Below are 21,202 nucleotides of genomic sequence, written 5' to 3' on the forward strand. Positions count from 1 at the left end.
GTAGCAGTGCGTGGCTGGCTCGTGGCTGGCTCCGGTATAATGGGATACTGTTCCATTTGGCATTTGATGAGTTCGAGACGAAAACTCCTGCGGAAATCAAGATCAACAGATAGAGCCAGATTTTGGACTTTCTGAAGTTCATCTTGTTCAGCAATCTTCCCCAGGAGCTCGTTTGTTGTCTTGTTGATTCGAACCTGCAAGCAAAATGGCGACTTCACGGAAGATCTCATCTTTGCTAACATGGCTTCTGGTTACAGAAGCAATCAATTGCTTACCCCAGCCAGTGAGCAATTTTGTTACGGGAGTAGCCACCTCAGAATCGGACTCATCCTTGAGAACTCAATATCCTCCGTCAAATCAAAGAATCGCCGTCCAGACAGCTACACCAGTATGCTCATTCTTTCCCTACAAAATACTTACAGCAATTTCGATGGGTTTGAAACTAAATTCTATACATTAGACCTATCGTGTCGCTCTGGACTTGAGCGGGCATTCATCGCAACTTCCCTTCCCCACGCTTGACTTGAGTGACCTACTTGGCGGTCTTGACGGGCTTCTGTCTCCTCAAACCACAGTTTCACCAACTGCATCCTATCACGGAGTCACCTCGGGCGGTGATTCTTCAAAAACGGACGACGACCCGTCAGGCTCAGACAACAGCTCTTCAGACTCAGACGATAGCCCGTCAGAATCAGAAGGTAGCCCTTCGGAGGCGACGGCTTTCGAGACAGGTACCGAATTGACGCCACTCAGGCCATTTGACAGTCCTGTGACTGACAAGCACGACATTCTCATACCACAGCCACGCATGCTACCGATACTCTTACCACCGACCCTCCCACCGCTGATACTCAAAGTACTATCACTTCTATAACCACCATGGGGGAAAATATCTTTGAGCCGATTGGAACTGGCGCGGTTCCTGCCAGTATCAAGACACGGAACGATCACCCTATCCAGAATCAACATGTAAGTCGGCATCCTCGTATATTGCTTCAATGGAGTACTGATACACGACAGGCCAACTCGACAGCACCGATTGAAACGAACAAGTTTTATGCTGGTTTGTTCCTCGGTTCGCAAACAAATGCGTCGTTCACGCAGCCTTACTCTCTCGCCTGGTCCAAAGGCGGAGGAACGCTGAAAAGTTGGGGAATGGCTGTTTCTCACGTAGAAGACAACTTGCTCGCTTACGGACCGCAAAACTCAAAGCTCCCTGGTAGCCCAGTGAGCTACTACATCAATCCTATCGGCCTTCAACATGTCATCTTATCCGCCACTGAACTCAATGAGTCCACTGTGCTCGTAACTGAAGAGCCGAAGGCATTTTCTGCCCAGGCAGTTCTCAAGAGGTCCGCTGGCTCCTCGCAAAGTATCACCTTTCCTATTGTTCAAGGAATGGGTTACATTACAGGCGTGTATCGTAACCTGCAGCCACAGGTACAAAGTGGCACATTCTTCCGCAAGATTGTGGACGCTGGATCGCCCAAGCCGGGAATTTTCAAGTACCAGATGTATCTGGAGGATGGTACCACCTGGGTGCTATACGCCACGCCTGACGATGGAACAAAGCCTCAATTCAATTTGACGACAAACACGAGCCTCAATGGACCAGCTGGATACAGCGGAACCATCCAGGTCGCTAAAAATTCTGCTGGTCAGCTTGGCGAAAAATTCTTCGACAATTCAGCAGGAGTCTATCCTGTTGCAGGCACTGTTTCTGGTGAGGTCAGCGGTACATCAGGTGCCTACAGCTTGTCGTGGACTAAGGCTGGCAAAGATGCTGATCAGACTCCTCTCATCATGTTTGCTCTACCTCATCACATCCAGTCTTTCGACAATGATACAAGGGGACGAGCAACTGATGTCCAACTTCGCACTACTACCAAGGGCAATGCCACTGTTGTCATAGGAGACCACTGGATCATGAGGGAGTCTAATCTGCCAACGGATATGGGATTCTCCCCCTGGTCACCATTGACGGGCAACATCGCAGCTCTTTCAGCAAGTGCCCAGAGGACCATTCTTCAAGTCGCACCCTTGGAGCTCCAACAGAGCATCGAAAATCAGACCAACCTCAACAGCATGTACTACAGTGGCAAGGCCCTCAGCAAGTTCGCAACACTGATATGGACCGTCAGCGAGCTGGCCAACAGCCCTAACAGCACTCATGCTGCTTTGCAGGAGCTGAAGCGATGCTTCGCCCGCTTTGTGCAGAATCAGCAGCAGTTCCCTCTCGCCTATGACTCTGTCTGGAAGGGCATCGTATCAACTGCAGGATACAAAGGCGACCTAAACGCGGATTTTGGCAATACCGCTTATAACGATCACCACTTCCACTATGGCTACTTCATTCAAGCGGCCGCTATCATCGGCACCCTGGACCCTAGCTGGCTAGCTGACAACAAGGAATGGGTCAACACTCTAGTTCGTGACGCAGACAACTCGATTGAACACGATGCTTTCTTCCCATTTTCTCGCTCCTTTGATTGGTTCAATGGTCACTCGTGGGCAAAGGGTCTCTTCGAATCCTTCGATGGCAAAGACCAAGAGTCCACATCTGAAGATGCAATGTTCGCGTACGCAGTCAAGATGTGGGGTAAGACCATCGGAGATGCCAGCATGGAAGCTCGCGGCAATCTGATGCTGGCGATCTTACGACGTTCGCTGAAGAGCTACTTCCTCATGCAGAGCAATAACACCAACCAGCCTGCCAATTTTATCGCGAACAAGGTGACGGGTATACTTTTCGAGAACAAGGTGGACCACACCACTTACTTCGGAAACAACTTGGAATTTGTTCAAGGCATCCACATGCTGCCATTGCTTCCCAACTCGGGCTATACTCGCGATCCCACATTCGTCGCTGAGGAATGGCAAGCGATCTTCGCGGAAAACGCATCAACGCCTGCATCTAAAGTGGAAGGTGGCTGGAAGGGTGTTTTGTTCGCGAATCTGGCTTTGAGCAATCCTCGCGCATCGTGGGACTTCTTTGCCCAATCCAATTTCGACTACAACTGGATCGATGGCGGTGCCTCTCGTGTTTGGTATCTTGCTTATGCTGCTGGTAAGTCTGACAATTATACCCCACGCCCGTCATTGCGGCGAATATCGACACTAACACAACCCAGGGCTTGGTGGTAGCCCTTAGTGACCGACACGAATGATTCGCAGTCTTTCTTCTGCATTTACACCTCCACACATAATATACTTTATTCTTTTTACGACAGCGGGTGGACTCCGAAGCATTGCTGAGCAATGGGTTTTTGAAAGCGTTTCGTTGAGCCTGGTGTTATCTTGCCATCTGTGTTCCTTTGAACTGCGCTGTCGGCATTGGTTTACTTCTTGTATCTTAGCTTCTATTTATATGGTCGCCCCCCTCTAGCGAAAGATTATTTCCATACATGTATTTCTCATGGCTGCCCGTGATCGAGCAAATCGCATGTTCTTTACTTGATAGTGTTCAAAAGAATTATCTCCATGCAAAATTCATCATTCGTCCAGGGTGTTTGTTTACCCATCGTCTCCACCTCATGCCTTCAAGAATGAGATAGAGTCAAACTCGACCTGCACAAAGAACGTCCACCTCAATCGCAAAGCACTTTTCCGCGAATTATGAGCCCCTAAGCAAGCAGGTCAACCAATTGTGCCACCTTCGAAATGGAAGAACTGCCATCTACGCATTCGCACTCGGAAGGTCGATATCCACCAGCCAGGGTGCATTGTACGGGCGATAAGTTAGCGTCATGATACTAGCGTTTACAAAGAGAGTCTCTTCACCCACCCGCAAGGGCTGTGGACCGCTAGAACTGACATCGCAAAAAGCAGCGCGACGATCTAAGATATCATCTGTGTCCGTGGGTACATCCTCCTGCCTGATTCCGTCCGGTGCAGTAGCATCCCACCTGCCTCGTCTCGCGCCCCATCCCTCGTGAATATGTCCGAAAACATAGAGGCGAGGACGCGCACGACCCGCTGCTCGAAGAAGGTGTTCGCATCCCACTCGGCGGACGTTTTTTGGGTCCAACCCGACAGAGTCCATTACATTCGCTGGCGGACCGTGCGTGAGCATGATATCGATGTCAGGGTAGTCGGGAACTGGGTTTGCCGGCGCAGGCTTTGACGAGCCGGGGGCGGGCAGATTAAATCGGTCTTTTGAGCGGTGGTAGCCAAAGGCCCAGGCACCGTACATGGGTTGATATGGTGAGGCGTAAACCGTCAATTTCGCGCCGTTGGATAACGTGAAGCGGTGGATCCCTTCCTCGAGGTACCGGATACCTGCACCGCGGGCCGAGTCGTTGGTGTAGATATCTTTCATGCGATGGGCATAGTTGCGCAACAATTCTTTCCTCGGAGGTTCGTCGCCTCGGATGGCACTTAATATCGCTTTCTCATCCTCGTCCAGAACAATGTCTTTCCCACCGAACCATTCGGGCCGTCGATGTCTCCTGTGGCCGAAATCCGTGAAATGCTCCTCGTCGAGGGTGATGTCGTGGTTCCCAGCGATGACAAGCTTCAACTCGGCATCGGCAGCTTTGAGCATTTGTACCATGGTGTTGTGTTCCGCACTGTAGCCGACCTTGGTGAGATCACCACCGTGGATGAGGACGTCGGCCTTGGGGAGAGGGCTACGATAGGCATAAGTGGTTTCGGAGGCGGAGAATGGAGATGCGGTATGGGTATCAGAGATCATGCAGATGCGAGTTTTGATTCCGACTGAGGTGGAAGCCATGTCGGCTAAAGACTGTGAGACGCAACCTAATTCAGAAACGAGAGGAAATGCGTGGACGGCAAACAAAGTTGAGCGTCGTGGGATGAGTGTTGTTGTTGATCATTAGATTAGGAAGGAGGTCGCGGGGAAGACCCAGACCGGCCAGCGGACGACGTCAGCGACAGGTGATTGAGATCCAGTGCGGACTCCCCGCAAATAGTTCGGAGGTCTACTCGTACGCATTACTACGCGATATTCTAGTGATGTCTAAGAGAATGCTCAATGAAGATTCTCTTCGTGACGGGAAGAAAGAACAGATGAACCGAGGGATGCAAGAAAGAAAAAAAATAATAAAAGAACTTGTAGAACAGCGAAGTTATATGAACGTGAACAGGATTCATTCCCATGTGTAATTGACGGCTCAGAGCTCTACAGACATTGCATCCGTGGATGCCCAGATCATGAAAATTTTCTGGTAAACATAGCTGAAACTCCGATAACCACCCGTGCAACGACAACCCATGCGGCTCTCCTAACCGAATGGCTTTCCCTTTTAACTTTTTCGTTTACTTGCGGATCGCACGCTGGTAGAAGGCCAGCTCATCACCCTCGAGGATGTAACCGTCAACACGGCCGGACTGGCCGGGGCGGGAAGAGACAACAGCGAACAGACGACCAGACTCGAACTGACGCTCGATGGCACCCTCAACCTTGCCCTGAGCGGCGTAGCGGGCGGCCTGCTTCTTGGTGACGGACTTGGACTTCTTCTCCTCGGTGGTCTCAGCAGTCTTCTGCTGGCGTCTGCGGCCGATGCTCTGGCCGTAGTGGGCCTCGTACCACTGACGGAAAGGAGCAGCGTCGATCTGGACAACGGCGGACTTGGTCAAGGTGTTGGTACGGACCAGCTCGTTGTTGGAAGGGTGGTAGGAGACACCGATGACACGGGTCTTGCGGGCAACACCCTCAGAGCCCCAGGAGAAGTTACCGGACTCGAGACGGAGAGCACGGTACTTCTGGTTGCCACCACGAGTGCGGACAAGGTGGATACGCTTGGTTCCGAGACGGGTGTTGGCGGGCTGGCGACCCTTCTCGAAGGCTCTGTTCAAGAAAGAAAATAGATGGTAAGAAACATGCTTCATCGAATAAGATCGAGATTGCCCAAACTGGTTCGCCCCAATTGCATGCATCCCCATCAACCGAATCAATCCACACAAAGGAGAGAAATTCCCATCGACGGGGATGCGTCGGGACCATGCCAAATTCAACGGATAGATGAGTCGTACCTCTTCTTGCGGTAGTAGGCACGCTTAGCACCGGTGGCGCTGCGCTTGTGGCGAGAATCACGAGAGATACCCATATTTGCGATTTGATGGAGGGGTCTGTATCAAGGACGAAGCAGATGATTAGAATTAAATTCGTCCAGCGCGAACTCTCTCCTCGAGCCCCAATGCTTCCAATTCAATCCGAGTTGACGTTGCAGGGTTTGCCGATAAGGTTAAATATCAAGGGTTTGTTGAAGTAATGAGTGAAAATTTGTTGTTGCGATCGGCCTTATTTGGTGCGAGGCTGAGCGAGCGATCGAAAGGCGAGACAAGACCGAGATATTTCAATGTCGAAACCAACGATTGTACCCAAAGATCGATATGTGTGTCGAAAAATACCCGAACGTGCGACTCGGACGAAATTGGAGAAATTGGCAAACGAGGGGATTGATGAGGCGTCTTGCGAAAAACTCACCTCTAACCTGCGGCCCTACACCAAAGAACACGGATAGGTTGTCGTTGGGTGTCGTTGAGAGTTGCGGTCGTGGAGTCCGTTGAATTTCGCAGGACCAGTGTGTTGCTCGCTTGTGCGGTTGCCCTAACTGACACTAACCCCAGAAGGGATTAGTGGATTTCTGGGTCCCCACGGGTCACATGATGACAGACTCTGTTGGCTGATTCAGCATAAGCGCGATCACCTGAGGTGTCGTCCCGGGTGCCTTACCCACTTCGGATGGGGCTCTTGGTAGTCGCTGTGACTTGATGGCACATGATGTTGCCTCAGGCCTGCAAGCCTCTATCGGGTTCAGATCAAAAACTTTACATGTCGATTAAGCGGAGATGCGGGAGACATTGGCTGCGCACGTATAGCTGGAGATATCAGTTGCGATAACACCTGGCTTTGATGCTGGTATCTTTTCTCTTCGTGGACCTGGAAAGATTCAAATCCTCGATGCTCCTATCTTGGAATGGAAGTTGACTGAATGCGACAAATTCCATGTTTCACCGCTGCGTAGGATTAATGTGTGATTTCTCCATTCTCTGCATGATTGATGTCTCCATTTCGTCTTATGATTTGCATCTGGAATGCGACAGTGTTCGGAGGCCCAAACTATGTGTTATTCCAAAATAACGTCAGCTATGCCGAACTAACTTAGGAGCTATATGTCACAACTCCAAAGCTTTGTGTACAAAGAGCGCAATCCCACAAAATAACCGTTTCTGCACAGGCCTGTAGCTTATACAGATTACAGAATGCACCATATCGATCAAGTATTGAGCCAAATCAATTATCCCAAGCATTGGTGGATAGCTCCAGGTATAAAAACATCCCACTTTATCAATGTTAACATTGCTAGGTAGTACCGTAGTACCGGAAGACCCGAATTACTGCTTAGAATAGGCCGTGTTGCAGATGCGAGTAGCTTGATTGAACATATCTAAATCGATTGATAACCTTACCTTAGGTCACTCTCTGGACATTGATGTAGATGTACCGCAGGTAAAGCTCGAGTCGGACGTGCTCACAAGTTCTCAGTCCTTGATCTCCCTACTAACGAGGAAACTATCACTGACAGTATTGATCAGCTACATATAGCTCGTGGTGTGGTCAAAAGACGATGCTCAAGGTTGTTTCCTCCCGTCTGCGATCCATTCATAGGTACCTGGTACTTGCTGGATTTGAGCCAGCGTGCATTTGTAATTCAGTCGCCATGTGTGCCGCGGAGACAAACAGCCAAGCGATTCCTTGCACTATGTTGATATGCTACATGCTTGAAACACGCTGTACCTTATTCCCTCGCATGGAAGCTTTAACCGTTCATGAGAGAGCATCTCTGCCCGTGTATATACATATCTGCCTCCCCAGGCTTTTCATTCGCAAAATCCACAGAATCAATGTTTCTTCCCATTCTTCTTCGCTCTCTCCTCATTCACAATTTGCCTAATTCTTACAAAAGACCCAAAGCCCTCGATGAAACACGAACCCATCCAGATCGCCCATAACTTCGATCCAAAAGGCACACCAAGAGGCTGCAACCTCAATACCGCCAACGCCGCACTCTCAAGGACATGAACTCCCAGCACAGCGGGGAAGAAGACCGGCCAGATCGTATAAATGAAGTGGGTGAAATCTGGGAAAACCCTGAAACCCATGTTCTCGTAGACGAACGAGCCGGGCAAAAGATTGCTGCGCCTCCAACACGTCACATACGTGAAGAGCACTAGGCCAAAAATGACAGCTTGGAAGCCACGGGGAGGTCGGTACTTGGTGAGGGTCACGTCCCAGCGACCCAGGCGTTGAAGGCTGTCGTTGTTTAATGCGATGAGACGCACGCGGGCTTCGGTGTAGTCTTTCATGGGAGGTTGGATGGGGACGCTGTAGCGGGTGCCGTGGGCGGAGAGGATGAGATTGGAAAGGGTCAAGTCCTCCAGGGTAGCACCCTTGGCTTCTTTCGCGGTGATGCCATTGTAGGCTTGTAGGTAGAGCTGGAGGGAGTCGGCATGGTCGGCATTCATATGCTTGATGATGAAGTCCTTGGAGGACATGATGGGCAGGTGGGATTGCAGATTGTGGCCGAACCTGGAAGGCGAGGATCTGCTGTTGGAGGTGCAAGTAGTGAAGGAGATAGAGGTCAAGCCTTTTGAAATGTCTCAGAGGGCTAGTGACCTAGACCCTTGCCTTGATATGCTCGCGACGTAGCCAGAGAGTTGTTTATGAAAAGGTCCCAGTTACCCGCAGAATCGATGGGTAGGATGCTGGCGCGATAGGTCGATTTCATGTGCTGATCCCCACATGACGCGCCAAGGCCCCGAGCCTCGGCTTTAATGTTGCTTGAGATCAACAAGGGCGATCTTTTTCTAGATGAAAATCCAATTTCTATGACTGTAGAATTACAGTCTGTGAAGGGCAAAGAGACCTGAATTCCTGAGAACAATGTAAAAACTGTGCAAATTAAAGTATTTCAATACGGCCTAGCACCGAGTCTAAAGCCAGATTAATTGAGCCCAACACCGGCGGCATTGCCATGCTTGAATCCTAGTAAAAGGTTCGAACTGCCTTCGCAATATTGACCCTGCACTGAGGGTTGTGCAAGTACATAGCGATATCGGCCGATCGTCATGAGCTGTATACGTATCACGAAACTCAACTTGGTCGGCCAGCAAGGAACAGGGAGACCACTTTATCAGGGAGGCCATCTAGCAGTTCACCATAAAGACCCATTGGATCACTATGTAGCTTCCATACTACCTAGGAGAACGATATCTGTCGCAGAAGACTGGACTAGATAGCACTCCGTGTCGGCGTGTCCTCTTCAGTATCGTAGACTCACTGCTCATAATTCAAGTCACATTTGCATGTCAGCTTCCTTCGAGTATGACTGAGCATTCAGCTCCAAGGCTGTTCCTTGAGCTCTGTGACACTAGGTCTCAAGGGATTTGTGGCCCATGGTCACTCTGCACCTTAAAGTTCATACCTAAAACATGTACAGTAGATCCGAGTACGCCGAACAGGCTGTCTCCGGGTGACTTCCCTGATAATGCGTTTAACAAAGCTCGAGGTTAATTGTCCGGCCCATGTTTGTCCGTAGCATTGACGGTTACTAACCCTCAAATGCCTATTCTTAGATCTAAATGATAGTACTAGATTGAAAACTAGTTGTAGTGATATAGTCTTGCAAGACGAGCTGGCCACGCAGCTAAAAAGTTGATTCCATTTGGTGACCTACTGTAGAGTAAGACTCGGGATGGGTGGATGAATGAGTAGATGCACCAGAAATGTTCATGATGCAATAGAATAGACTATGATTTTATCCTGTCTGTCAGGATGGAAACACCAATAATGTCTTATCACAAAGAGAGCCACAAGCTGGCATGAGATCTAGACTAAGCACACTGCTCACCTTTTTATTCCACCGTTAAAGAAGTTACAAGGCAGGGAGAGATTACGAACGAGCGATACCTCACGCAATTATATTCAAAAGATCCTAAGGTTTCGGTCCCGATACTCATTTGAAATTCAACTTAACCCGTAGTCGTGTGTTTGAGCAAGTTTCATTGTTCTGGGTCTTACTTCCATACCCAGGTAGTACAAAGTACAAACCATGAAGGGACTTTGGTAGCATCTTTGACCTCTCACTAGAACAATGAATCACTGGAGAGTCCATCTTTATACCTAGTCAGAGAGCTACGAGTTGGCCCGATTTAATCAATGTCCATCGCAGTCACCCAGTAATCAATCAATCAGACAAACCCGCTCCTACATCCCGCGATACGGACTCGCGAAGAAGAGATGCCCGTCCGAGCGCTTTCCATTCCACCCGGTGCGTTGACTGAAGAACAACCCGAGGTCCCACTACAGTATTTGTCTCTCAATAAGCGAGACCAACCTATTTGACATTTGAACACGCGCGGCGGAGTCGTATCGGACAGAGGTATAAACTGCTTTCTTCGAGCTACCTAGGCGTATCTTCCACTCCCTAGTGTCAATGAACTGCTAAGGGGTGGCTGTCATCCCGTGTGTGCCGACTTTGGATCGGCCCCATACTAGGGTATCCTGCATATCTCTCTGGGTCGAAGCTGGGTGGATTATGGATGAAACCCATGTGACTCGTGGGCCGCGAAGAAGCGATGATGAAACATCGCTGAAGTTGATCTCCAATTGCTAGTAATTGACATTTCATGATGGATCAATGCCTTCTCAATCCGAGGGTGATGTCTTGTCCATGCTCTAAAGTTGGAATAGTACTGGGCCAAAATCATGTGACTTGATTATTGGATGAAATTAATATACATCATTCGCAGGAATTGAAATTAGAGTCATGGATATAGCACTCTCGTCAGTGTAGGATACTGCTCCCCTCGCGGAAATTGAACAACACCAGGAAGTCTGAAACCACATACAAACGCATTGATAAATGAATAGACTGTGATGATGAATGGGAAATGCCGAGCGGACGTCAAGCAGCTGTCTCGTCAACTGCCACAAAGAAGTAAGAAAGCAGTATAGAGACTCGACGCGGTCACTAAGGAAACGACTAGGGCTCTATCTGTTGAACGCAGGATGAAGCAATACGAGATATAGAAAATGACAGAGACGGAATCGAGATGAAGATTGGTGGCATCGATCGTAACAGTCATGAGCGGGTTCGGGGAAAAGGGTGGTGAGTTGGGAGCGATCAGTTCGATATGGTGGTCCTCGCGTCGGGGGGGGGGGGGGGGGAAGGGGGAAAGTGATAAAGGTCGATGGAGTCGAATCGGTGGCGTGAGATACAATGTTCTTAGGCACTGTAGTCGGGGCAATCAACTCCTAATTCACGTTGAGCAAATGGTGTCCCGGACAGAGAGTGAGGGAACCAAAAGGGAGCAGAAGGGCAAAGTGCCAAGGAAGGGAGAAAGTCGAGGACAGTATGGGAATCACTTACATCAGTGCGATGGTCAAATCGCCGTGAATGCGAGCCTTGAGCTCGATTTCGATCTCAAGATTCAGTTCGAGCTTCAACTTCATGCCATCCTGGTCGGCAAACGCATCGCCGGTCTTTTCTTGCGGAGCCATGTTCATGCCGCCGCTGGGTTTCTCGCCCGACGAGCCCTGGGACCACGGCTGCATGGACTTGCCCTGCACAATCTCGTCATCGTCGTCGTTGTCGTCGGAGTAATCCTCTTCGTCGTCGAACTCTTCCGAATCGTACTGGTCATCATCGGAGTAGTCGTCTGCTTCTTGAGGCTGTAGACGCCGACGCTGAAGCTGCTGTTTCTTCTTGGGAGCAACATCTTCTTCCTCATCGGAGTACTCCACGTCGTCTGCACTGTCATAGTCCTCTTCCGAGTCGTATTCGGGCACTTGGAACTGCTTCTGCTTCTCCTTTGTCTTCTCGGCGGTTGCCATAGTGCAAATAGGAATGTCTTGGGGAGATTGGTCGGTATCGAGAATGGAGACGAGACGAGGTTGAAGAGCAGGCGACACGAAAGAGTTAATACCACCACCGTTGGAGAGGTTGGATGGAATACCTAGGCGGCAGGTATTCAGCAGGGAAATTGACGAGAGATTGAGGATAAGAGGCCAGCGATGATCTGATATTGGGTCCTGGTCTGGAGTATGATACCGTACGTCGATTGTCTCACGAAACGGCCGGAGAGCCACTCAGAGCGAACCGAGCCCGCGACTGGCGGAGCAGGGGTTTCTGTTTTCTTGAGAAAAGCATCATCCGCATCGTCAGTTAGACTTCTTGCTCAACATGACGTTGGCGGCGGGATGCACCGCAGCTCCACCGTGGAGGGTCGTGGCCGCGCAGGAGGGACCGGCGGCCTGGGCTGCAGCCGGGGCTGTGTGGCTTGAGTTTCAGTAAATTAAACCAGCCGTCAAGGACGTGACGATGCACGAAGACCAGTCGCGCTGGTCGGTGAGATGCAAATCACGTCATATTCCGGTGGCTTGGCTCCTAACCGCAAGGCGTTGGAAGGATAATGTGGGAAGAAGATGACCGGGCGTGGGTGGTACCGTATAAGTCGTACGCTACGTTGGCGCCGGTGCCATGGGCGGTCCAGACATGATGCCAAAGTGCCGCAAAAGGTGGTGGTGTATCGGTCTATCTCACATGATTGTTTTATGAATCAGACGCAGTCGGGTGGTCGAAAGTAGTAGTGTTACTGTGATGCTGTCTAGTGTCTACAGTCAAGTCGAACTAACTAGTCACCTGACAAGACCTGTCCCAAGGTCTGTCGTACTACTGAGTACAGCAATGACCTGAGTTTGCAATCCATGTGGAGGGTAAAGATGCGACTCTACTACGACGACTGCCTCCTTCTAGTACCTATTACCTAGTGCCTTTTCAATTTTGAATGAGACTCCTCCCCCCAAAAATTCAATTCACACCAGACCTGTCATACCTGCGCACATGTGAACCATGGCTGACTCTGTTTCACTCGGACGAGGGTGCCTTTTGCGTCCAGATACCCCCTGAGGAAGACCCATGGATATCGACTACTGGCCCTCGTGGGTTTCCGACCAGTTCGGCTGACCACTCTATAAGCGAGCTCTTCACCCCCGAACAATGGAGTCGTAGACAGGTCGGTTCCGCCAGTATAGTAAGTAGGAAGCCTCGTTCAAGCCTGGTTATTTTTTGGGAGGGGGTGACAGCATAAATTTTCCTTCCAATGTACCGTGGACACCGCTCACCTCCGCCACCTGTCATCCCAGCACGTTCCAGCCAGAACATCGGATTTCGATATGCAGTGTAGAATGTGGATGACCCAGTCGGGAAGATGTGGCTGACCGGTTGTCAGTCAATCCGGTTCGAGCGCATTGCCTGGCCAAATTCTTCCCGCGAAGTGTGGCGTCATGTTGACTCGCCGAGCTGGGTACTGGGTGGACCTTCCACCCTGCACCGTATCATATATAGAAGCCACTGGTTGGTAGACAGTCATCTGCAGTCGGTAGTCGCCAACCTGATCACTTCAGATTGGGTACGTCTGTACTCTGTCGTCTGTCCAAAACCTGTCTCTTACGTCGACTTTAATCTATAAAAGTGGAGCCCTCGAGCCCGGTGGCTGAAGGGCTGGAGACTGGCTTGTAGCTGCCACGGGCCATGCCAATCTTCCGGTTCTGAAAAGTTCTGGACTCCATCGGTGACAGGTTGACGAGATTCGGAAAAGGGATTGCCTAGGGTCGATCATCGGCGGGTCGGGTATGGACAATGCCATGACCGTCGAAGTCGCGGATTTGTTGTACCGTATGACTGTATGACTGGGCTCAGTGGGTTTAGTTGTACTGGGTTGTGCTCCCATCCTGGGTGACACGGTGACACTTTGACAACTGGTGCTCTTGTCACTCGTCAATTGTCATCCTGGTGGTGTAGATGTGGTTAGATTGCCTCGATTCTGGTGCAGGCATCTTGTGTCCAACAAGAGGAGCCTACATCCTCCTATGAGCACTGTGGCTGGGAATACACAGGGTGTTACTTAGACACATCGTATTACAGTATCATTGCCGCATCATACAACTGACAAGTATGCCTTTATCCTTTGATTGCACTTTGCCGAAGGGGACAGATCTGTCCCCTCTCCAACGTTATCCGTCACCGGAGAATTTTCTGGAGTGGACTCGGTGAAGACGACCAAAACCGAGTCCAAGAGTCCGATAGACTTTCAACCGCTTTTCCCAATTGTTCCCCGCGAGTCCGCCCTGACGTCACCATGCGGCTGTCCGTCCCCACTGGGCTGGGCAGTGACCAATCAGACGGACTACTAGACTCGGAAGTTTCTCCCCGTGGGTTTCTTTATTGTCGTCTGTCCTCTGGAGTCTGGAGTCTGGACCTGTTCGGGAACAGGTACCCTCAGAGCAAGTTCTGTTCTGGTCGTTGGACTGACTTGTTGCTGGCAATGGGATCCCTCAGGTACCATCTATGGAAGTCCTGAGTAGTACTGGATGTCAATCATGCTTTCCAGCTACCCAGGCCCGGTCTCGAACAAGCCGAGGTGCGTCGTCTGCCCAGTGCCCCGGACTCAGTGCTCACGGCTCACGGCTCACATACTGTAGTTATAGTAAGGCCCAAAGTATGGAATTTGTACTCTCGTCTTCCCACTCTCTGGTGACAGATGATGATCGTTGCGTGTCTTCAATTTAGATTGGAGTTGTACTGTCCTTTTCCAGGCCTATCATAGTAAAGTAATGTACAACAACTATCCATGTAATTGATCATTCCATTCCCTCTTAGTCTCTCGGCTCTTCTTAGTCCTTACTCCTTTACAATATGTACCACATACGCAGGGACTATTGATAGATTAAACTCCGACTCCATCTGACGTCGGGGGCGCCAATCAACACTTCATGCGATGATCCATCCATCTTCATTTGTGCTTCGCTTTTTTTTGGTTTTCTTTTTTTTGGGGGGTTTGCTATTCTTACTCTGTGTGTAATTCTTCCGTTTTTTTTTTAAACAAAAAAAGAGTAATCAAGGTTGAACAACCACTCGACCCAAAGGACCGCCGACATCATAGCCAGCCCTGCTCTCCACCAGCCACCTGCCACCTGCATTGGGAGACAATCTGACCGGGCCATGACACACCTTATACCTGCACGATACCAGTGGAGGTGGTACTTCGGATCGAAAGAATAATCATGAAACGGACCTGCTCAAGTGAGTCCCCCTGTACATGCCGTGGTTCCTGGTGACGCGGTATCCTTCATAACCCCTCCGAGATAGTCTTCTGGGATCTTCATATTTCCCCCTCTTTGCCCACCTTCGCCATCGATTCTTTTTTCTTTCTTCTTCTTCTTCCTTTCCTTTCACCATGGCCGATAACGAAGCAAACTCCAACCCGACAAAGCGTACACCTCCTAAGCTAGGCAAGAAGTCGCCCGCCAAGCAAGAGCAGACCCCCCCTCCCTCCGAAAAGGGCCAGGAAGAGTCGGAGAAGCCCGAAGAAAAAGAGGAGAAAGCAGACCAAGAAGCTCCCGAAGACGAGGACCAGGACCAGGATCAGGACAAAGAACCTGAGACTGAACAAGACCAAGAAGACGAAGGCGACGAGGAAGAAAAGCCCGAGTCTCGCAAACAGGAAGCCGACTCGGACGACGAGCCAGCCAAGGAAGAAGAACAGGAAGTCGAGCCTGAGCCCGAGCCACAGCCCGAACCCAAGGCGAAGCCTGAACGACGCCGCAAGTCTCGCCGTACACAAGAGTCAGACGTCGAATCCGTTCCCCGAAGCAATATGGAAGGTCAATCGGAGAAGCGTCGCCAGCGCACGCGCCGCACCCGTCAACCCCAACAGCAGCAGGGGGGTCAAGACGGTGGTCCCCTCGGCGGTCTCGGTGGTGTCGACCAGGCCGGTCAGTTGGTGCAAAATACCGCTGGCAATGCCCTAAACGGAGTCACCGGCTCTGCCGGCAAGGCCGTGGGTGGTCTGCTTGGCGGCGGTCAGAAGGAGGGCAAGGATGATGGTGGCAAAGATGAGCAGCTGCGTCTGCGTCTGGATCTGAACCTTGATATTGAGATTCAATTGAAGGCAAAGATTCACGGTGATTTGACTCTGGGCTTGTTGTCAGTATTCCCTCTTCTATTCACAGCCCCCTCGACATCTGCCTTTTTTTCTCTCTCTCTCTCTCTCTCTCTCTCTTCGCCCTGTCATCGCGCAAAAGCTAGACATATTCACAAATGTGTATCCTGATGAGAACACTTTTTGACTGACTAACTGACTTTACAGGAACTAATCTGGTCACTATACAGTAGCTAGACGTCTACCCGTCTATGCGCTTCGTTATTTTTTTTTGTTGCCATGATTACGCCATGATACGTCTGTCTCATCTCTTCTTTCTTCCCGTCTTGTTCCCCTACAACGTCCTTTTCAATCATCGAGGGCCCAAATCCGGCCTGAACTCGACTCATTGCAATAACGACCAGATCTATCTGTTTCTCCTTTCTCTCACGCATATGGGACGACGCGACGATGCAGAATCAACGCTGCTCAACGCAAGGAATCTATTGACCCTCCCATATTCTCTATCTTGTCTTCTTTGCCCATTCCTGTCCTGTGAACTTGTTGTTGTTCACTACCACCATGGGGTACATGATGTGTGTGTTATGCCTTTGACGTATTCCCTTCTTTGTCATTATCATCCTACTCGAAATAATCTAAGAATCGTCTCCTCCTGCCGATCTTTTCGTCCTGGCCTATTCGTGAACTGCTACTACCTTAAACTCCGTCTCGAGCTTCTTTCGCGGCTCACTCTAGAATGCGATCTGGTACCGAGTTCTCATAATATGTTTGGAAGTTGTTCTACAGCACCGGACTGGGGCCGTGACTGATTTGGGTTTGATATGGGAAGAGTGTCTGATATTCGATGGAAGTACCCCATCAAGACCTGGATCCACTCGCTTAGTGTAGGTACTCTCCAGCTGCTGAGAGGTTGTCATCAGCCCGGGATCAGAGCCAGAGGCGGGCAAGGCAGGACACCTAGTGGAGCGCACAGTGAGATTTCTCTCTGTTTGAAATACAAAGAGCAACAAGCAATCCGGGGCACAGGGTGCGTATTATTTGTGTAGAGCATGTTTGATAGAGAGGCTGAAGGCTGATTATCTCCGTCTTATGGCTTCTTATAAAATTCCAGTACAAGATCGACGAGACTGCAATGATCCCGTTTTGGGGATCTAGCGCCGAAGACGTACAACATAATGTAGGTAGAAGAGGGCAACCAAAAAGTTCAAGACCACAAACTTAAGCCAAAGGGGAAAAACACCGGCCTCTCCAGAGGAGATTGAATTCGGTGAGATGAACAACGCGCCTCCGAGGGCCGACCTCGCATGCATTCATATACAACGGACCACACGAAACGAAGACCCCGAGCAGAAAGGCGGATTGACCTGGGCATCGCCAAACGTAACCTTTTCACTTTCCAGCTCCCTCCCCTAAACACAACAATGTAAAAAAAATCTCATCAAATGCCGACTACCTAGAGTCCCGCGACAAGCATAAGTCCATAACCAACAGTCACAATCACCACAAAGGACATCAGACTTGCTGGAATGCCTCGAGTGAGGAAATGGCGGACCTGAAGGTAGCGCTGGCCAGTCTGTGGAACCTCGGTCATGATGGCAGCTATAGAAGAAGGGCCATGTCAGCTCGATTCTCAACATACTCAAAGGTAAATCAAGATCGTGTAGAAATGAGATGGCCACACGGGAAGGAGGCTTTGGTTCGAACAACTTACTCATATTAGGGAAGCCACTTGTGGGCAAGGCCATCGCAACGGAACACATGAGAGCGCTAGCCATAACAAGCAGGTTGGGATGAGGCTCCTCCATACCCACGCCGATCTGGCGAACAAGAGGCAAAATGATCAAAGCAGCGACGGTATGCGAGATGAATGTAGCAATGACGAGAATCAGTACCGAGAAGACGATGAGCACACCATAGAGACTGAGGTGCTCTACGCGCGCCGTGATCCCGGATGCGATGGTGTGCAGCAGACCGGAAGAGGTGACCGCCTTGCCGAGGCAGAGACCACCAGCGGCCAGGATGATGATAGTCCACAGGAAGTTGTTAAAGTCCTCCTTGTTGAGAATACCTGTCCCGAAGAATAAGACCAAAGGGATAATGGCGATCACTCCCATATCGCCAAAGACATGCTCCAACTGGTGGCTGGCACACCAGAGCGCGATCGTCACTAGAGTTACCGCGCTGATGAAATACTGGACCCCGGTGAAGCGATCCTTCACAGGGCGCATGGGGATCACAGTGGCATTGCGGCCAGGGTTGAAAGTCACCAACAGGAGCACCCAGATCAACAAAATGGAAATGATGCACACAGGCAGGGAGATGAAGAACCACGTTCCCCAACTGATGCTAGGATACATATTTTGCAAAGCGATAATGTTCTGCGGCGATGCGATAGGAGATGCGGCACCACCAACGTTGGCAGCCAATGCAATACCGAGCACCAGCGCCTTGGCAAAGTCTGAATCTGGCGAAAGGTTGCGCAACAATGGTTGAATGATCGAGTAGCAAAGCACGGGAGACGCAACATTGCTGATCCACATGCTGAGGAACATGCTCACAAACATGTTGGTCAGCAGAACAATCTTGGGCTTGGATCCAGCTTTGCTCAGGACAAACATCGCCATGCGTCGTGCGATATCGTATTTTGAAAGAGCCGCAGCGATAGTAAAGCCTCCCAAGAGTAGCATGATCACCGGAGTCCACATGGATGCGAAAACCATCTTCGTTGCCTCTTTCGGAGGCAATCGCTTGTACGGTTTGCCATCCGACCGCATAATACCTAGAATGACCACCAAGAAGGGAATCAACAGTGAGGTGACGAACAGGGGAATGGCCTGGGAGAGGGGGAAAAAAATCAGTATAAGACACCATACGTATGACCAAAGGCCAATCGTTCTTAGAGACTCACTTCAGTTGCCCACAAGATGCTGACCAGGACAAGCATTGCCAAGCAATTCTGTTGTTCAACTGACTTCATGATTGGAACAGAAAGCAAGGCTCCAAACACTGCCAAGCTAAAGACGAGGGCACCAAAGCTCAAGCTACACAACCACAAGGGAAATTCTATGCGGCCAAAGGGAGTTTTGAATTCTGTGGTGCGAATCTCAGTTTTGTCGCCTTGGCGAATAGCGGTGGCCGGGTCTTCATCGGCTCCTAGCAGGGTACGACGAATACCGACGTTGGCCGCTTGAGCACGACGTTCAATCTCGATCATTTCACGCCAGACAGTGTTCCGCTCCCATACTACATGCTCACGGAGATGTAGTCGCAGCTCGCGGCTGGCTAGCTCACGATTTCCTTTTGTGACAACGTCCGCGTACGCGCCCTCAACTTTCTGAATATAGTTGTCGACCGCAGCCATCGTAGAGTCGGTGAATGGTTGAGCCGGGTGTACTACAGAGGCCAGATAGTCTCGACGAGTATTGCGAAATAAGGTTTTGTCGTACTTTTTCAGCGCTTTCGAGAAACCGGTTCTATTCAGCTCGATGAACGATCTCAACTCACAGAGGGAGACGTATGATTCTATCAGACGCTTTTTGAGAGAGACGCCTGCATTATACAGGGCCAAAAAAGCCTGATCATTCATGTCCGGGTCTCGAAGCAAGCGGCTGCCCGATTGGGCAAAGAAATTGGAGTCCGACATGTCGCCGTGGCGGTGATCATCATTTGTGGATCCCCCATCAATAGACGCCTGTCGAGCGAGGCCCATGACTGCAGTGGCGGGATTTTCGTCGTCACTGTCTGCATCGTCTTCACTGACGCTGGACCGGCGGCGCTGAGTGTTGCCATAGCGCGAGTTCGAGCTCAGTGTTCGCGCTTTGATAACAGTCTCGCTGACCGGGTCCATGTTGACCCCAGCAGTCTCTGATAGATACCCCATGGCCTCATGAAGCAACTCGTCCGTCGTTTGGAAGATCTCAGCCTGCTTTTGCTGATAAAAAGTGCATACTTTGTCCAACTCCGTGTCCAGCGCACGCTTGAAGACCGCGTCTGGGTTGTTCACCTGGGCGCCTCCCAGGAGCGGAGCAGACTCCACGTCCGCGCCTGACTGTCCATCAACATGGTTGGCCTGTTTCTCGAGGGTATAAATTCTATGTGGTGACCGGAATGTAGAGAGTCAGCCACTGCTCGTCTCGCCCTGCAACCGAGCCGCCGTCCACAAGCAGGGACCAGCGGTCTCCCACACATGGCTGTGCAATGTGACACATGCACAACAGCACCCGCCCAGCGAGCTCGAACTTACAATTTCTTCAAATTGCTGTAGGCAATATAATTGGAGCTCCAATCTGGCACAGCGTTGAACTGAATGCTGTGCGAAAACTTCATCTTGGCAACCTTCTCGGTTTCGCTGACGCACTCCTCTGCTAACCGTCGAGTTCGACTCCGAAGCGCCTCAGTCCAGTATTTGAGTCGTGTGTTGCGAGGGGCCCGAGGGCGATGACTTGCAAAGGAAACCTTCTCGTCCTTCCAGATCGCAACCCAATCAAGTCCCGCAAGAGCTACTGAACTGGCAGCGGGCTTGAACGGCCGAACGGTGCCTCCGAATCTTTGCGCGGAAGTGGATTCGAATTCGGATGCGTTCGTCCCGCGGTTGCCGCCAGTAGCGTTGAAGTCAGTGAGCTCGTATGAATCACAATTCTGGGAAGAAGCCAGAGTCGCAAGAGGGCCGGACAGGATTCGGCCTCGCTCATATAGTCTCGTCGCAGGTAGGAGGGGTGCGACCGATAGGCAAATGGTTTGTTGCGGGGCGCCAACAGCCGATGGAGGTAGTTTGCTCAATTGCGGCTAGTTGGGTGGGTTTCGACCGTGGTGCGTTCTGATATGAGGCACGTGTACTCGGACTGGTTCCAGTGTGTAGATTGCGTAATGGCGAATACTTTTGCCTATGGAATAGTCGGTTTAGGGTGATGGCGCATCCTCGTGTTCTAGAGAACTTGCAAGGCGCTTTAGTCGGAATCCGCGACTGCTGCGTAGGTATGGAACCCTGAACGGCTCGCCCAATCGGGCATGAGATGAGGTCTGAGTCAGCGCCTTTTCGAGACGGCCAGGCCTCCATCAGACTTTACAGTTTACAGGTCACACTATCTAGTGCCTTTCGTACTTGGCACCTCAGCTAAGGTTGACATAGTGGGTACTTGGTACCTGTTTAAGCCAGAAGTCAGGTGCAAATAAGTACAACTGATCAACATTGACGTAGTCAGGAGACATCGACTGAGCCTGTCGGGTCATGTGA

At 50.6% G+C, this 21,202-nt stretch overlaps 8 protein-coding genes across 8 annotated transcripts; 3 read left to right on the top strand and 5 right to left on the bottom strand.

Annotated features, from left to right (window-relative positions):
* Nucleotides 1–205: 205 nt before the first annotated feature.
* N7539_007598 (glucan endo-1,3-beta-D-glucosidase) lies at nucleotides 206–3,151 on the top strand (the record flags this gene model as incomplete). The annotated part of the gene is made up of 5 exons (XM_056937199.1): nucleotides 206–388; nucleotides 461–731; nucleotides 803–969; nucleotides 1,021–3,067; nucleotides 3,132–3,151. 5 exons carry the CDS (start codon nucleotides 206–208, stop codon nucleotides 3,149–3,151), a joined length of 2,688 nt encoding a protein of 895 aa, XP_056787998.1.
* Nucleotides 3,152–3,676: 525 nt separating this feature from the next.
* N7539_007599 (uncharacterized protein) lies at nucleotides 3,677–4,732 on the bottom strand (the record flags this gene model as incomplete). Its single annotated transcript, XM_056937200.1, has 1 exon — nucleotides 3,677–4,732. The coding sequence occupies one exon, from the start codon at nucleotides 4,730–4,732 to the stop codon at nucleotides 3,677–3,679; it is 1,056 nt and encodes a 351-aa protein (XP_056787999.1).
* A 545-nt stretch (nucleotides 4,733–5,277) lies between these two features.
* N7539_007600 (40S ribosomal protein eS8) lies at nucleotides 5,278–6,068 on the bottom strand (the record flags this gene model as incomplete). Its single annotated transcript, XM_056937201.1, has 2 exons — nucleotides 5,278–5,809; nucleotides 5,995–6,068. 2 exons carry the CDS (start codon nucleotides 6,066–6,068, stop codon nucleotides 5,278–5,280), a joined length of 606 nt encoding a protein of 201 aa, XP_056788000.1.
* Nucleotides 6,069–7,866: 1,798 nt separating this feature from the next.
* N7539_007601 (DUF2470 domain-containing protein) lies at nucleotides 7,867–8,520 on the bottom strand (the record flags this gene model as incomplete). The annotated part of the gene is made up of 1 exon (XM_056937202.1): nucleotides 7,867–8,520. The coding sequence occupies one exon, from the start codon at nucleotides 8,518–8,520 to the stop codon at nucleotides 7,867–7,869; it is 654 nt and encodes a 217-aa protein (XP_056788001.1).
* Nucleotides 8,521–11,392: 2,872 nt separating this feature from the next.
* On the bottom strand, nucleotides 11,393–11,860 carry N7539_007602 (uncharacterized protein; the record flags this gene model as incomplete). Its single annotated transcript, XM_056937203.1, has 1 exon — nucleotides 11,393–11,860. One exon carries the CDS (start codon nucleotides 11,858–11,860, stop codon nucleotides 11,393–11,395), a length of 468 nt encoding a protein of 155 aa, XP_056788002.1.
* A 349-nt stretch (nucleotides 11,861–12,209) lies between these two features.
* N7539_007603 (uncharacterized protein) lies at nucleotides 12,210–12,439 on the top strand (the record flags this gene model as incomplete). The annotated part of the gene is given in 2 exon segments (XM_056937204.1): nucleotides 12,210–12,316; nucleotides 12,331–12,439. 2 exon segments carry the CDS (start codon nucleotides 12,210–12,212, stop codon nucleotides 12,437–12,439), a joined length of 216 nt encoding a protein of 71 aa, XP_056788003.1.
* Nucleotides 12,440–15,264: 2,825 nt separating this feature from the next.
* On the top strand, nucleotides 15,265–16,183 carry N7539_007604 (uncharacterized protein; the record flags this gene model as incomplete). Its single annotated transcript, XM_056937205.1, has 2 exons — nucleotides 15,265–16,013; nucleotides 16,177–16,183. The coding sequence occupies 2 exons, from the start codon at nucleotides 15,265–15,267 to the stop codon at nucleotides 16,181–16,183; spliced, it is 756 nt and encodes a 251-aa protein (XP_056788004.1).
* A 1,239-nt stretch (nucleotides 16,184–17,422) lies between these two features.
* N7539_007605 (putative plasma membrane phosphate transporter Pho87) lies at nucleotides 17,423–21,095 on the bottom strand (the record flags this gene model as incomplete). The annotated part of the gene is made up of 5 exons (XM_056937206.1): nucleotides 17,423–17,568; nucleotides 17,681–18,803; nucleotides 18,878–20,060; nucleotides 20,213–20,651; nucleotides 21,071–21,095. The coding sequence occupies 5 exons, from the start codon at nucleotides 21,093–21,095 to the stop codon at nucleotides 17,423–17,425; spliced, it is 2,916 nt and encodes a 971-aa protein (XP_056788005.1).
* Nucleotides 21,096–21,202: the final 107 nt, after the last annotated feature.

Source organism: Penicillium diatomitis (assembly GCF_028827545.1).
Source record: "Penicillium diatomitis strain IBT 30728 chromosome Unknown utg000010l_segment0_segment0, whole genome shotgun sequence".
Lineage (NCBI taxonomy): Eukaryota > Fungi > Ascomycota > Eurotiomycetes > Eurotiales > Aspergillaceae > Penicillium > Penicillium diatomitis.